Consider the following 15776-nt stretch of genomic DNA (forward strand, 5'->3'; position numbering starts at 1 on the left):
CAGGTCAGTAAAGGTAATGATATACTAGGTGATATACTAGGTGTGGAAGCAAAGCGATTATCTTTATCCAACCATGTACAATTAGGAAAGTCAGAAAATAAATTATGATTTTCAGGTGCAGCAACAATTTTAACTGCAAAATACCCTTAAATTTAGGTTGTTGAACTTAAGAAACCTGGCAAAACACAGGAACAGATATGTATAAACTTCAGCATAGGTAATGAAAACTAATTCCTGCACTATGTCAACTTTTCTGAGCCAATATTTTATAGCTGGCTCCAGTTCATGGATCTTGGTATTCTTCTGAAAAATACATAGACTAAAGTCTGCTGATGTTTTTATTCTCTATTTGCACCCTGCCTTACAGCAATCTTGAGAACTGTTCTTGTGTAATACAAGCAGTGAATGCCACAAGACAAGCACACAGCAGTTAAACTTTACAGCACTATCTTCCACTGTCATAAGGGTAAAAAAAAGTTCGTTTGATTTAGAGTAGAGCTTTCCAAAAACTGTGGGTCACAACATATTACTGTGTCAGCTACAGTGTGTAGGTGCATCCTGCAAACGTAATGAGAAATGACAAAAATCTTGGAAACGTTATTATCTCATAGATCATATGTTTTCAAAAATATAAATGAAAGGTTTTCATGAGATATGTTGTGCCCCCATGTGCGCCATTATTACGATTTCCGGTTTGTGAGTAAAACTGAACTACTGTGTTGCAAAATGACACATGACAAGTAGGCTTGAGTGCAGGTCCATTTTTAGCTGTTTCCTTCAGCCAATCCGGCTTTTCCCATCCGAAATGGGACCATGTAGCATATGATCTTGGCTCCTCCTTCTCTATTTGGCATCATAGTTTACTCTTTTTGTTTTTCCTTGATTTTCCTGATTCTTTTTATTTAGTGGGACTGAATGGGAGATGGGGATGTGTGGGGACGGTAGGTGGGGGGCTTGGAAGCTTTTTTTTCTCCTTCCCTTTCTCTCCTTCAAATACTTCTAAAAGATCATAATAATTATCATTAATCACGGCAAACAAAAAGGAAACCCTCATTCTCTGAAAATTACTACCACCTAGTTAAGTCTCCTCTTGAGTAGAAAGTAGAAGCAGCTTTAAGGAAGCATTAAAACCGAAGTAGAAAGGATATTGAAGCATGCCCACTCAAGGCAGGACCTACAGTAGAGAAAATAGTGGGGGGTTTTAAACGAAGCCCAGAGAGGATAGCTCCAGGTCATCATTCTTCCATCCTTGGGCCTCCTTAAAATGCCTTGGAAAGCTGCATGACATGCTGCAAGGAGAGAAAGTGCTTGCCTGTCTGCAGCGCCTCTCCTCTAGATTAGAGAAACAGCTTTAATGAAGAATTAAACCCAGTCTCCTCTACAGACAAGGAGGGAAAGGATAGCAGAAACAGTGGTATCTTGAAGGGAAAAAAAGGAGACTTCCAGGAAGGGTGCTTTCTTAACCCTGTTGCTGACACCTAGGCTCCCTTGAATGAAAAAAGGAATGGCTCCCAGGAATGGAAAGGGGAGCCAAGTAAGTTCCCCATTGTCGCCAATGGGCCGAATCTAGCCGCATTTTTTGGCTACAGACTGAAAACGGCTATCAGGCTACCCACCCGTTTTCGAGAGGCGTGCAAAAACAGATATGAAGGTCTACTGGTATCCGGGCAGCAGAAACTGATTGAAATGTACAGGCCTAATGTCTAATACGTATGTCACCAACATGAAATGTTTGGAAAACTCTGATTTAGAGTATAACCGACTGCTTTGGTGTCCATATGAAGAATTCTGAGTCAAATGCTTATGATGCTCAAAGAAGACAACCATGACTCAATTTGAGGAGTAGCCTGGCATACAGAAAGTGAGTAGTCAGCCCTCCAATTCATTGGAGTTAGGGGCACAGGAATACCCCCCCCCCCCCCCCATTAAAGTGAAAAACCATGAATAAAGAAATTGCTTTAAAAAAAATCTTAGGGAAGACTGCTTTAGGAATTTCTTCATTTTCCAGCATGACTTTATGGTCAACTTCCAGTGGAAGCTGGCCAGAGAACCACACTGGAGGATTTAGAGCAGGCCTACACAACCTGTGGGCCTCCAATTCCCAGAAGCCTTAGCCAGCTTGTCCAATGGCCAGGAATACTAGGAGCTGAAGCACAAAACACCAGAGCCATACTTTCAGGCTGACAAGACTTTAGTAATATAGCTCTTTTCTATATGCACTCCTTTGTCTTCTTTTGTGGGATAATGTATGCAAGTCCTTGAAGTCAAACCTTCCAACTAAAAAGGCTTCATAGCTGGCATTTCAGCATCATCTCTTCCTGCTTGCTGTTCTTTATAAAGGCTTACTTGGAAGTTTAAGTACCTGCGCCTTTACCTGATCCAACACAGGAAACATCAGCTATGGAATGGGCAAGCCAATACATTGGGGAGTAAGTGACCACTCTATCAGTACTTGTTTGAAAAGTTATCTTTTGAGCCCAAAAGTAGTTTTTAAAATATTTTACACTGTAGGTAAGTATTCCCACAGTATATTTAAAACATCATGCAAATTGGTTCTTAAGAAAAAACACAAAATATTATTTGTTGTCGAAGGCTTTCATGGCCTGAATCACAGGGTTGTTGTGTTTTCGGGCTGTATGGCCATGTTCCAGAAGTATTCTCTCCTGACGTTTCGCCCACATCTCTGGCAGGCATCCTCAGAGCTAGTAAGGTATACAGTAGAATCTCACTTATCCAACACTCGCTTATCCAACGTTCTGGATTATCCAACGCATTTTTGTAGTCAATGTTTTCAATACATTGTGATATTTTGGTGCTAAATTCGTAAATACAGTAATTACTACATAGCATTACTGCGTACTGAACTACTTTTTCTGTCAAATTTCTTGTATAACATGATGTTTTGGTGCTTAATTTATTAAATCATAACCTAATTTGATGTTTAATAGGCTTTTCCTTAATCCCTCCTTATTATCCAACATTTTTGCTTATCCAACATTCTGCCGGCCCGTTTATGTTGGATAAGTGAGACTCTACTGTACCTCACTAGCTCTGAGGATGCCTGTCAGAGATGTGGGCGAAACATCAGGAGAGAATACTTCTGGAACTTGGCCATACAGCCCGGAAAACACACAACAAAATATTATTTGTTATTTATTAGTAAACTGAAAGAAAACTAGAAGTTAATTTTGCACCAGTTTCATACCTGTGTATTCATAAAACCACGCCAGGCACTTCTTCCTTGAAAAATGCTCCTCACCACTTATCACTTTACTAGACGCCTGTGACCTGCAGTAGCTTGTGAAGACATAAGATAATTCTTATTGCAATATTATCATACTGGAAAAACTGTCCCGTAAAGAATTACCAAACAAGAGAATCTCCTTTCCTAAAATCTGAGTAGTTAAAACGAATTTTCACTGTTTAAAATTGATTTTGCAGAGTCCTAATCATCCGCCCTTTTCAAACACTCACATTGATTTATAATAGTGTTGTCGTTGTAATGTTTCCACAACTTAAAGAACCAAAAAGGAACATAACAGACCCAGATTGCCAAATTGAAAAAGTCTGTAAATCTGTAGAAAGTCTGTAAACCTGTAGTTAGGGATTATATGTTTTCATTCAGAAATTAAATCTGCAACAAATGCATTTCACAGAAAGGCCAATTATTTTACCAAGTCCAATTCTACAATCATGGTAGTTTAAACAAAGCCTCAGTAGGTCAGATGTTTCCTATGAGCACCAGGTATCTGCATATGGGAATAACAACTGGTACGGAAGATGCTGAGGTTCTTTTCATCTATGTGGACCATGAAACATGCCTACTCACCTACACACACTTACCATTTATGTGCAATCACTGTTTACAGCTAGAGCAGCATTAGACAAAATAATTTAATGGTATACCATACAGAACAAATTATACATAAAATGACAAGTAGGGAACAAAAAGAAATATTCAGTTCTTGAATAAGTATTTTATCTCTTCTTTTTTTCTGACCTGGTAGCAAACACTTTCTGTCAGAGAGAAAAGCTAGAACTTAATATTTGACTTTTTGTGTGTGTGTCAGGAACGACTTGAGAAACTGCAAGTTGCTTCTGGTGTGAGAGAATTGGCTGTCTGCAAGGACGTTGCCCAGGGGACGCCCGGATGTTTTGATGTTTTTACCATCCTTGTGGGCGGCTTCTCTTATGTCCCTGCATGGAGCTGGAGCTGATAGAGGGAGCTCATCCGTGCTCTCTCCAGGTTGGATTCGCATCTGGCAGCCTTCGGGTCAGCAACCCAACCTTCAAGTCACAAGGCTTTGACCCATTACGCCACTGGGGGCAAATATTTGACTGATGATGGGATTCTGCTCTAATGAGACAACAGGCTAGAATGTTACGGCACCCAGGAGGAAAATCATAACGATCCAAAATGGGCCATCTTAGATTATTGAAATGCTCTCATCTGTACTTTAAAGTGTTATGTACACTATAGACTTAAAACAGTGGTATAAAATTAAGGTGCAGTTGAGGTTTCTATTAATCATAAAAGTTTATATCTACAGAAATGATTTATCACTCATTCTCCAGTTGTACCTCAGTTTCACTACATATAATATCCTCAGTCCTGCTAGCAAAATATATGCCATGGAAAGCTGGAAGGAAGCATGGGCAGTAGAATTTGGGGAAGGTGGCTGCGCAATCCACATCTATAGGTGGTGTTGGAGAGCAGGGGAGAGAGGGGGGAGAGGGGAAGGAGGGGGGGAGAGAGAAATGTTCTCTTGATTGCAATTTATTTTCAATTGTCATTACATCACAAAATTCCTGATCCTAAACATTCATCCTACAACTTCCAAGCTATAATTCTACAATGTAAGTACTATTGTTATATCATACTAGGTGAATGGGTGCTATGTCTCATCTTTAGTTGAAAAAGATTTCTGTTGTCTGTTGTCTCTGTCTCGGTTTGATGTGTTTATGGGCATTGAATGTTTGCCCTATATGTACATAATGTGATCCGCCCTGAGTCCCCTTCGGGGTAAGAAGGGCGGAATATAAATACTGTAAATAAATAAGTTTTATTTATTTACAGTAAATAAATTTTACTGTAAAATTACAGTAAATAAATTTGCCTTCAGCAAATTTTAACAACCCAACTTAAAAACAGCAATCTACCAGTACAGAAGCGTTACAATATTGATGTATGAAAATGTTTAGACAGTTTTCAACTAGGGGTTCTAATGGAAATTATGTTTTATTAACACCACTGTTCTTGCTATCTGAGACAGATTGTTACCTCGTGTGAAACAAAACATGCTTTTCCAAACTTGCTGAACGTGTTAATGAGAAGCTCATGTTCTAACATGCAAGTCTGTGCCAGCAGTACACTGAAGAAACTGAAACTAATTTTGTCCAAAAGTGGGCATGATAACCAGGACTGCTACCACAATTGATAGAATTAATGGTTGTTCATTTGTCTGACATAAAAAGCTATTTCATCAAGGTTTCTAGAATCACATGAAATAAGTGTAGCATGAAAAACAAGGCAGCTTGAAAGGTTACATAACCTCATTCTTCAGATGATTTCAACAGAAGCTAAGCCAGCACCTATTTATTAAATGTTGATTTATTCAAGGAGTTGGACTTACAAAAATGTTATTTTTGTGAGAAATGACTACAGTAGAGTCTCACTTATCCAACACTCACTTATCCAACGTTCTGGATTATCCAACGCATTTTTGTAGTCAATGTTTTCAATACATCGTGGTATTTTGGTGCTAAATTCATAAATACAGTAATTACTACATAGCATTACTGCGTATTGAACTACTTTTTCTGTCAAATTTGTTGTATAACATGATGTTTTGGTGCTTAATTTGTAAAATCATAACCTAATTTGATGTTTAATAGGCTTTTCCTTAATCCCTCTTTATTATCCAACATATTCGCTTATCCAACATTCTGCCGGCCTGTTTATGTTGGATAAGTGAGACTCTACTGTACTTGTATATTTATTCAGAAGTATAAATATACTTCTGCAGAAGTATATTTGTATTCAAATATTATTTGAATATAAATAATATTTGTATTGTATTCAATTGAATTGTATTCAATGGTCCTTATATTGTAATGGTCAATTGTATTCAATGGTCCTTGCTCCCAAATAAATGGCCCAGTTTTACAGCCCTAAAGAACAGATGAAAAGAGAACTGGGTGTTCCTAACCTCCATGTAGTAACAAGGCAGATTAGTGGAACAGCAGTGAGACTGATGACCAGTGCTTTTAAAATAGGACTTTGTTTTGAATGTGCTAAAAGAACAGTCAACATGTATTTTGGTATAAGAATTTGTTTTAAAAGAGATCATTGTTTTTGAATACAGGCAAAAATCTGAAAATTGTTGTCTTCAAGGTATATAACAAATGGCATTTGCAGATAACGAAGCAGACCGGCTATAATCACTTATAAAGGAATGCCATGATCGCTAAAAGTCAACATGGGTTTTTCAAAAATAAATCATGCCAAACTAATCCACATTTTGGGGGGACAGAGTTACAAGCTTGGTAGATGAAGGGGATCCTATGGATGTAGCATATCTTGATTTTAGAAATGTCTCTGACAAGGTCCCCCATCACATTCTTGAAAACAAACTAGTAAAGGGTGGGGTAGATAATACTACTGTTAGGTAGATTTGTAATTGGTTGATCAGCTGAACTCAAAGGGTGAGCAACAATGGCTCCTTTTCATCCCTGCAAGTTTCAGTATGTCCTATAAGTTCAGTATGCCTGATCTGGCCAGGACCAACGTTATCCTCAGCCTTCCAAGTACTTCTCCTCTCCAGTTAATGTTGTATACCATAGAGGCTTTTACAATACCTGCTCTTCCCCAGTGAACCCAAAGAACATACATCCAGTGGCAGACATAGGGGTCACAGGTGGTTTGCACAGCTATCAGATTCTGAGTCTATGCACTGACAGGTAAAATATGAACAAATTATTGCATAACCTAAGATGAGTTTAGAGGGGAAAGGCCCAAGCTCAGTGGTAAAGTACATACTGGAGGTTCTTAATGACCAGGGAAAGAACTTCTATCTGAAACTCTGATGAGATAATCAGCTAGAGTACACAGTAAAGTTGGCAAAGTGACTATGCAGAAAAGTCTGTAATGAGACCCACATGCTGCACTTGTATTGTTTTATAGTTTTAAAGTATGAGGGCTTTTCATATGCCAATCTATTAAATTATACTTTGTTTTTAAATTATTAGCTTTTAAAATTATTATCCTTAGGTTCTATTCAGGAGGAAGGCAGACTATAAAAAATGAAACAGATGGATTTATATTCCAACTTTCCACAAGTCAATTAGTTTTCTATGAAGTCTACAGATGCAATTCACTTGGACATATATGGCTTTGATGATAAATTTCTCAAGTAACAGGGCACATTCCTTGGAATCACCACTAACATTCAACAGAATTATCACATATTTTTCCTGGCACAAGAAAATGTAACAGTTGATCAGAAGATATTGCAACATTATATATTGCTTATACAGAACTATCTGTGCATATCTACCACTGTGAGGATGACAAGTGTAGATTAAGTGGGGAGAATTTCTCAGACCTAAATAATTCATAATCTAAGTAATCAGTGAATTAATTTTATTATTCTAATAAGACTTTTTTCGCACATTTCAGGCTAATCGTATGCTTTTCATTTTAGCACACAGTAAGAATAGGAAATTTATGACAGCCCTACGTTGTTCGATTCCAACTCCCATAATTGGTTATGCTGAGTTACAAACAAAAACATAGTCAGTGATGGAGTTTTGTCCTTAAACTATAGCTCTTAACTGACATGAAACAAGTATGACTGTAATATTTTATAACACTGTATATTTTGGCTATATCTCTATCTGTCAGTTTAAGTTTACATTATATCACTTTTTATATTTTGTTTGGATGATTTAAAATTGAATTGTATAGTTTATACTTTGATTACTATTCCTTCCATGTAAGTGCAGATATATTTAGGTTGTACACTTTTGATGAGGCCCACTTTTTAAAAATTGCTGTTATTGTTGTAACATTTATTCCTATCCTGCAATTTCCTCAGATTGGGACTCAAAGCAGCCTTTGTGGTTTTATAGGTGCCTTCAGGATGCCTACTGACTTATGGTGACACCATGAATTTCATAGGGCTTTCTTAGGCAAAGAACATTGAGAGGTACTTTTACCAGTTCCCACCTCTCAAATCTACTTACAACATACATAATTAAAATGCACATACCAGCACAATTGGGAATATCAAGCACATTGTGTGAAATTTGTCTTATTTAGTCACTCATCAAGTGACTGTCAGAATAGGAAAAAAAATAGGGAGGATGCCAGTCTAATTTCCTTGGGAAGGGAGTCCCAGAGCCTGAGGGTAGCAACTCAGAAGGCCCTCTCCCATTTTCCCATCAGCTGTATCTGTGAGAATGTACCTGTTTCACTTGTAAATTAGTGTTTACATTGATGTTGCTGTACAGGTTATCCCTTCTCCAAATTGCTTGAAACCACAAATATTTTGGTTTGGGGTTTTTTTCAGATTTCAGAATACCAGCATTTACATGTATGTACACTGAGGGTGCAACTACAGATGTAAGCTGCCCTGAGACCCTTTGGGGAGACAGGGTGGTGTATAAATAGAGTTTATTATTATTAGCACATTTGAGACCACTTTAACTGTGATGGCTCAAAGCTATGTGATACTGGGATTACTAGCTTGGTGAATGACCAGTACTTTTTCGCAGAAAAGGTTAAAGATCTTGCAAAACTATCATTCCTGTGACCCTATAGCATTGAGCCATGGGAGGCCAAATGGTGTCAAACTGCATTGATTTTACAGTGTGGGTGCATACAATATCTTGGAGATGGGAACTAAGTCTATATACCTGATACACATAGCCTGAAGGTAATTGTAAATAATTTTGTGCATGAAACAAAGTTTATGTACAATTATCTATCATGAAGGAAAGGTGTTGCAATCCCCACTCATGTGGACAATTCTGGAGTATTTGGGATTTTGGGATTCTGGATAATGGATGTTTAGTCTGTATAAATATACAGCAATGATGATAATAGTAATAATTTGTTCCATGCAGACAATTCTGTAATATTTTGGAATTCCTGATAAGAAATGCTGAACCTTTATAAATTGATAATGATGATGATGATGATGATAATCTGTTCCATGTGGACAATTCTGGAGAATTTTTGGATTTTAGAATTCTTAATAAAGGAGGCTCGACCCATAAAAATATATAATGATGAGAATTTGTTCCATGTGAATAACTGTGGTGTGTTTTTGAATTTCTAATCAGTAATATTGAATCTGTATAAATATATGATAATAATACTGATGATAATAATTTGTTCCATGTGGACAATTCTGAAATATTTCAGATTTTGGAATTCTGGATAAGGGATAATCAATATGTATAATTACAGAGAGTCTCCAAGTTAAGAACAAGATAGATCTGTAGATAACTCTGGTGATAACCCCCATTCTTAACTATGAATTTATGAATCACAGAGTTGGATGAGACTCCATGGGCCATCTAGCCTAAACCGAAAATCACAATCAAAGTATATCCGACAGATGGCTATCCAGCCTCTGTTAAAAAGTCTCCAAAGAAAGAATTGTTTGCATGTCAGATGTTTGTTACTCGGGGACTGCCTGTATGTGATAATGATGATTTCAATAATACCAACACCAACAGTAAATTGTTCCTATAAAAGGGTTAGAAAGAATGGTCAGACACATATGAGAGTTGAATAATACACAATTATGGTATTACATAAGCTTAATTTCAGCAGAAAATAAAAAAAGGCCATGATGACAACAGATGGCACCTTACCGGCTCTCTATGTCAGCCAGCCCTGGTATGTGTTACTGCAGGGATTAATCTGTCACAAAACACTTTTGATGTCTCTACACTGTAGAATGAATGCAGCTTAACACCACTTGAACTGCCATGGCTCAATGGTGTGGAATCATGAGAAATATAATTTTATAAAAACCTTTAGATCCCCCTGTCAAACGGAACTGGTACCTCACCAAATCCCATAGTCTTGAGACATGGCAGATAAAGCTGTTCTCACACTGCACTCATTCTAGTGTCAGTGAACCCGAAGTGTTGCTGGTGGACTTCTTAGGATCCGGTGCAGCAATATGAGAAGAGCCAGATGCTTTGAGTACTGCCTGACCGCCAAAATATACAACTAGGATGAGGTCCATCTCCTAGTTCAGGTGTAACTGGAAACCAGTTCAGCAAACGATTATATATTCCTCCAAGTGTATAGTGTAGATCAAGGGTCCTCAAACTTTTAAAGCATAGGGCCGGTCCACCATCCTTCAGACTGTTGAGGGGCCAAATTATCATTTGGAAGAAAAAAAAAAACCCGAAAAAAATCCTATGCACACTGCACATATCTTATTTGTAGTGCAAAAAACAACAATAACAATGAAAGACCACTACAATATTTAAAAATGAAAATAATTTTAACCAACATAAACCTATCAGGATTTCAATAGGAAGTGTGGGCCTGCTTCTGGACAATGAGATAGTCAGGTTAATTAGGATTGTTGCTGTTGTGGGTCTTCAAGTCATTTCAGACTTTTATATCGTGATATTTTGGTGCTAAATTCATAAATACAGTAATTACAACATAACATTACTGCTTATTGAACTGCTTTTTCTGTCAAATTTGATGTTTTGGTGCTTAATTTGCAAAATCAAAACCTAATTTGATGTTTAATAGGCTTTTCCTTAATCCCTCCTTATTATCCAAGATATTCGCTCATCCAAGCTTCTGCCGGCCCGTTTAGCTTGGATAAGTGAGACTCCACTGCATATATATATATATATATATAACACAATATATCGTGTTACATATATAATGTGTATACTTATAGTGCTTTAAAGAACTGATAAGGTCCTGCTTCTCCTTCCTACCTGGTGATTTTACATTTCTTGAGGCCCGCCTCGTCGCCCGCCTGCCCCGAAGATTTGCGCTTCTTCTTCACGGGCATCGTTTCTTTTCACCGCAGAGGAGGGAGAAGGAGGAGGCCCACTTCTCTCTGAGGAGGAGGAGGAGGAAGAAGAAGGCGCCCTTCGTGAGGAGAAGATGCTGAGGCCCTGGCCGTGGTCGCCCGCTTCGTCAGGCCCGGCTTCTCCCCTCAGGCCTCCGTCCCTTCAACAGAAGCGGGCGACTCGGAGGCTGAGGGACGCCGGCAATGAATCCAACAAGACGAAGAAGAGGAGGAGGAGACGACGCCAGCGCGCCGCAGGAAGTGACAGAGCGGCGCGCCTCTCTGGAGCGGGGAGCCACGCCCACTGCAAGGCCATTGGACGTGGCGCCGTGACGTAACCGCCAAGGTGGGAAACAGGGGCGGGGCATCGTGACAGACAAGTCTTGTGAGCCTATAATGGCGAGGCGGCCTTTAAATAGCGTTGGGCTTCCCTTCCCGTCAGCCTCAGTCATCCAGGATAGCGGAGAGGGAGGCTGGGAAACGGAGTCCGAAACCGACAATGGGACGCCTGGAGTTGTCTACCTCTGCTGTAATGGATGAATGTCTTCATCCATTGGGGAGGGTGTGTGTGTGTGTAATACAACTGAATTTAAAGAAGCAAATGAATGCTAACATTTATAATTTGTTTTATTGTTGTATAATTGTAAAATTATACATTTTTAAACATCACACTGGCAACGAAGGTCTGCATAGTTAAAGCAGTGGTATTCCCCTAGTGCAGGCATGGACAAACTTGGGCCCCACAGATGTTTTGTACTCCAACTCCCACAATTTCTAACAACCTGCTAGTAAATCTTGCAATTAATTTATGAATTTCCGGTAGTTATCTTTATTTGAATGGGTGCTCTTGAATGCTAGGTAAGGTAAAGCTTTTCCCCTGACATTAAGTCCAGTCATGCCTGACTCTGGGGGTTGGTGCTCATCTCCAGCCGAAGAGCCAGCGTTGTCCGTAGACACCTCCAAGGTCATGTGGCTGGCATGACTGCATGGAGCGCCGTTACCTTCCCGCCGGAGCGGTACCTATTGATCTACTCACATTTGCATGTTTTCAAACTGCTAGGTTGGCAGGAGCTGGAGCTAACAGTGGCCGCTCCTGGGGATTGAACCTGGGACCTTTCGGTCTCCAGCTCAGTGCATTAACGCACTTCGCCACCGGGGCTCCCCTTGAATGCTACTTGAATGCTAGTAGCTGGTAATAGGTTGCTTTACCTGTAAATACCTGTATCTAGCTGCTATCCCAAATTCTTTGGCATATATGAGGGTTGAATGAAAAGTAACTTCGTTACTTGGGTTTGGATGGGAATATTTTAATAAATCAAATGCAGAAATAATCCTTAGAATGTGATCTTTAACTACCACTATTCACTTTTCCACATAATCACCAGACAATTTGATACATTTCTGCCAACGATGAACAAGTTTTCTGAAGCTGTCACACAGTACCCAACGTGCACAGATCTTCCAATAGCCAAACAAAGCAATAATGTGTTCTTGTGAAATGCCGATTAAGCTTGAAATTTCTCTCTGAGTGATACGACGATCATCCTGAATCAATCTGTCAAACTTTTGCTTGTGAACCTCGGTGGTTGAGGTCACAGGACGTCCAACTCTTTGTCATGCAAGTCAGATGTTCCCACCACATTTTTAAACTTACTCGCCCAATGACACAATCTCACATCAACACAATCACCATAAACAGCTTGCATTCTCTGATGAATCTCCTTTGGGGTGACACCTTCTGCTGTCAAGAATTCAGTGACTGCACATTGCTTAAGTCGCATTGACCGACCATCTGCACAGGGTTCCATACTTTGCACTTTAACAACACAACCATTCAATGCTAAGGCTTCCCACCAAATGGAACTGTAGGGGAGAGTCTACTGAACAAGCCAGTACCTGCCGCATGCCAGTACTGCCATCTGTTGAAGAGTTACGAAGGTGGAGGCATTACTTTTCATTCAACCCTCGTATGTATATCTCATAGTCTTTCCTCCCAAAAAGCATTAATTTAGAGGCATTGTTTCATGGGTCAGAGTGTTGGATCATCCAAATGTTGCTGTATTGCAATTTCCAGCTTTCCTCACCATTGACTAGGAATGTTAGAAATGGCAGTTTCAGCACCTCAAAGGTCATTGGTGATTCCCATCTTTAAACATTTTACTGTATTTCATCACATACAGTTGCCACCGCTGGAGGGTCGAAGTTTGCCCATGCCTGATCTATACTGTACATTTAATTCAGCATGACCTTGCTTTAATGGTCCTGGATTAATGCTATGGAATCCAGGCATTTGCAGTTTAGCGAGGCAGCAGCACTTTTGAGCAGAGAAGGTGATACACCTTCTAACTACAGTCCCCATTCTCTGCTGACATTTCACCCACATCTATGGCAGGCATCCTCAGAGGTTGTGAGGTCTTTTGGAAACTAGGCAAGTGGGCTTTATTTATCTGTGGAATGTCCAGGGTGGGAGAAAGAACTCTTGTTTGTTTGAGGCAGGTGTGAAAGTTGCAATTGGCCAGGTTGATTAGCATTTAATGGCCTTGCAGAACAACGCTCAGAAAACTGGGGAATTCAAACAAGAAACAGTCACGATCAGCTAATACCAAGCTGGACACAGCCTATTATTTGAGAACACAGAAAACCTGGACCACTCGAACAACCACCAGGCCTGACGACACAGAGAAGCCATTGATATACACAAACATGTGGACAACTTCAACAGAAAGGAGGAAACTATGAAAATGAACAAAATCTGGCTACCAGTATTAAAAAACTCTAAAATCAGGACCGTAAATAAAGAACAACACTCAGAAGACAGAGGAATTCCAGACGAGAAACAAGCAGGGCCAGCTAACACCTCCAATCAAAGGATTCCCCCAGGCAGTAAGTAGCCAGGCTTTGATGCTTGCAAGGCTTTTCAATGCTAATCAAGGTGATTAATGGCAACATTCGTACTTGCCTCAAACAAACAAGCGTTCTTTCTCCCACCCTGGACATTCAGCAGATATATAAACCCCACTTGCCTAGTTTCCAACAGACCTCACAACAGGGTTGTTGTATGTCTTTTGAGCTGTGTGGCCATGTTCCAGAAGTATTCTCTCCTGACGTTTCGCCCACATCTATGGCAGGCATCCTCAGAGGCTGTGTGGCATGGATAAACTAGGCAAGGAAAGGAAAGAATATATATCTGTGGAGAGTCCAGGGTGTGGCAAAAGTCCTTTGTCATTGGGAAGCCAGCATTAATGTTTCAGTTAATCACCCTAATTAGCATTGGAAAGGTTTTGTCTCTTGCCTGGGGGGCATCCTTTTTTCAGTCATTAGCGTCCTTGGCTCTCCTCTGCCCTCAGAGTGTTGGTTCCCATCTACTGTTTTGATTTTGGAGTTTTTTTTTAATACTGGTAGTCAGATTTTGTTCAGTTTCATGGCTTCCTCCTTTCTGTTGAAGTTGTCCACATGCTTGTGGATTTCAATGGCTTCACAACCTTTGAGGATGCCTGCCATAGTTGTGGGTGAAACGTCACCAGAGAATGCTTCTGGAACAGGGATTCACAGCAACCCAGTAAAGGTCATAGTTAGTGTTGCTGTTATTGATATCATCATAATATGCTTGCCTAGTTTCCAACAGACCTCACAACCTCTGAAGATGCCTGCCATAAATGTGGGCGAAATGTCAGGAAAGAATGCTTCTGGAGCATGGCCATACAGCGCGGAAAACTCACAGCAACCCAGATGCTGGACTCTTTAATCGCCTGACGATTGCCTATCTCGGGTTTTGGACTTCAACTCCCAGAAACCTCAGTTGCCTCGTCCAATGATCAGGCCTTCTGGGAGCTGACGTGCAACAGCAGCTCTAATGCTGTCCCTGCGATCGAATGTGCCGCTTTCGTCTGCTTTCGCCTTTCGGTTGCCATAGCAACCTGGCCTAGCGACGCGTCGTTGGGCTCGCTTTGCCTTTGCGGCGCTGCTTCTGAGACTCGGAGGCCATGGCTGCCATGCGGTAACCTCTCCTTTGCCGCCGGACGGTGAGTACCACCTTTCCGTTTCTTTTTCTTCGACTTAGTTCACCCCGGTTTCAGTTCAAGACCCGCCCGGTGAAGGGATGCTGCGCTGAAGATGGAGCGAGTTTCTTTCCTGCTGTGTTAGAAGCGCCGTTTACATTATTCCAGAGCTGTAGTTTCACTCCTAACTGCTCGAGCTTCATCTCGTGGAATCCCGAGAGTAAACTGGATTCGCCCTAGCAGTTAAAGTCCTGGTTCAGGACAGGGAGCAATGGGTCCAGACTACAGCAAACGAGATTCCACCCAAACATGAGGAAGAATAGCCAGGCCCCTAGCCAGACACCCCCCCCCCCTCTCCCAAGACAACTTTTCAGGTCAGTGTCTCCTGAACTGACACGAGATCTCAACAAGGCCCTGAAATCATTATGCATCATTATGCAAAGATTCTTCACAGGTAAAACAGATCCTGAATCCTTGCTCCCTCTTTAAGTCTGTTCTTGTCAGCCACTAAGGACAGTACTTTCCACAATTGGCAGAAGTTTGTTTCTGTTTAATGTGTTGTTGAAGGCTTTCATGGGCAGAATCACTGGGTTGCTGTGAATTTTCCGGGCTGTATAGCCATGTTCCAGAAGCATTCTTTCCTGACGTTTCTCCCATACCTATGGAAAGCATCAGCGGAGGTTGTGAGGTTTGTTGGAAACTAGGCAAGTGGGGGTTATAT

The 15776-nt window shown here is 40.4% G+C and overlaps 2 protein-coding genes across 5 annotated transcripts in view; one reads left to right on the forward strand and one right to left on the reverse strand.

The window, feature by feature from the left end:
- The window catches only part of dcun1d5 (defective in cullin neddylation 1 domain containing 5), a 28277-nt gene extending 16926 nt beyond the window's left edge, over positions 1-11351 (reverse strand). The window contains exons 1-2 of one of the 2 annotated variants that reach the window (XM_008108045.3): positions 10981-11351; positions 3206-3297 (exon numbers count right to left, since the gene is read on the reverse strand). In XM_008108045.3, the coding sequence (XP_008106252.1) occupies positions 3206-3297; positions 10981-11057 (169 nt within the window). In that variant the 5' untranslated portion in view covers positions 11058-11351. The remainder of the gene's footprint in view (positions 1-3205; positions 3298-10980) is intronic. The other variant, XM_003219332.4, reaches the window with a different exon arrangement.
- A 3592-nt stretch (positions 11352-14943) lies between these two features.
- dync2h1 (dynein cytoplasmic 2 heavy chain 1) overlaps positions 14944-15776 on the forward strand; it is a 205090-nt gene continuing 204257 nt past the window's right edge. For all 3 annotated transcript variants that reach the window (XR_010004055.1, XM_003219289.4, XM_062974574.1), the window contains exon 1: positions 14944-15079. The gene's annotated coding sequence lies outside the window, so the exon portion shown is untranslated. The remainder of the gene's footprint in view (positions 15080-15776) is intronic.

The sequence above is a fragment of the Anolis carolinensis genome, chromosome 3 (assembly GCF_035594765.1).
Source record: "Anolis carolinensis isolate JA03-04 chromosome 3, rAnoCar3.1.pri, whole genome shotgun sequence".
Taxonomy (NCBI): domain Eukaryota; kingdom Metazoa; phylum Chordata; class Lepidosauria; order Squamata; family Dactyloidae; genus Anolis; species Anolis carolinensis.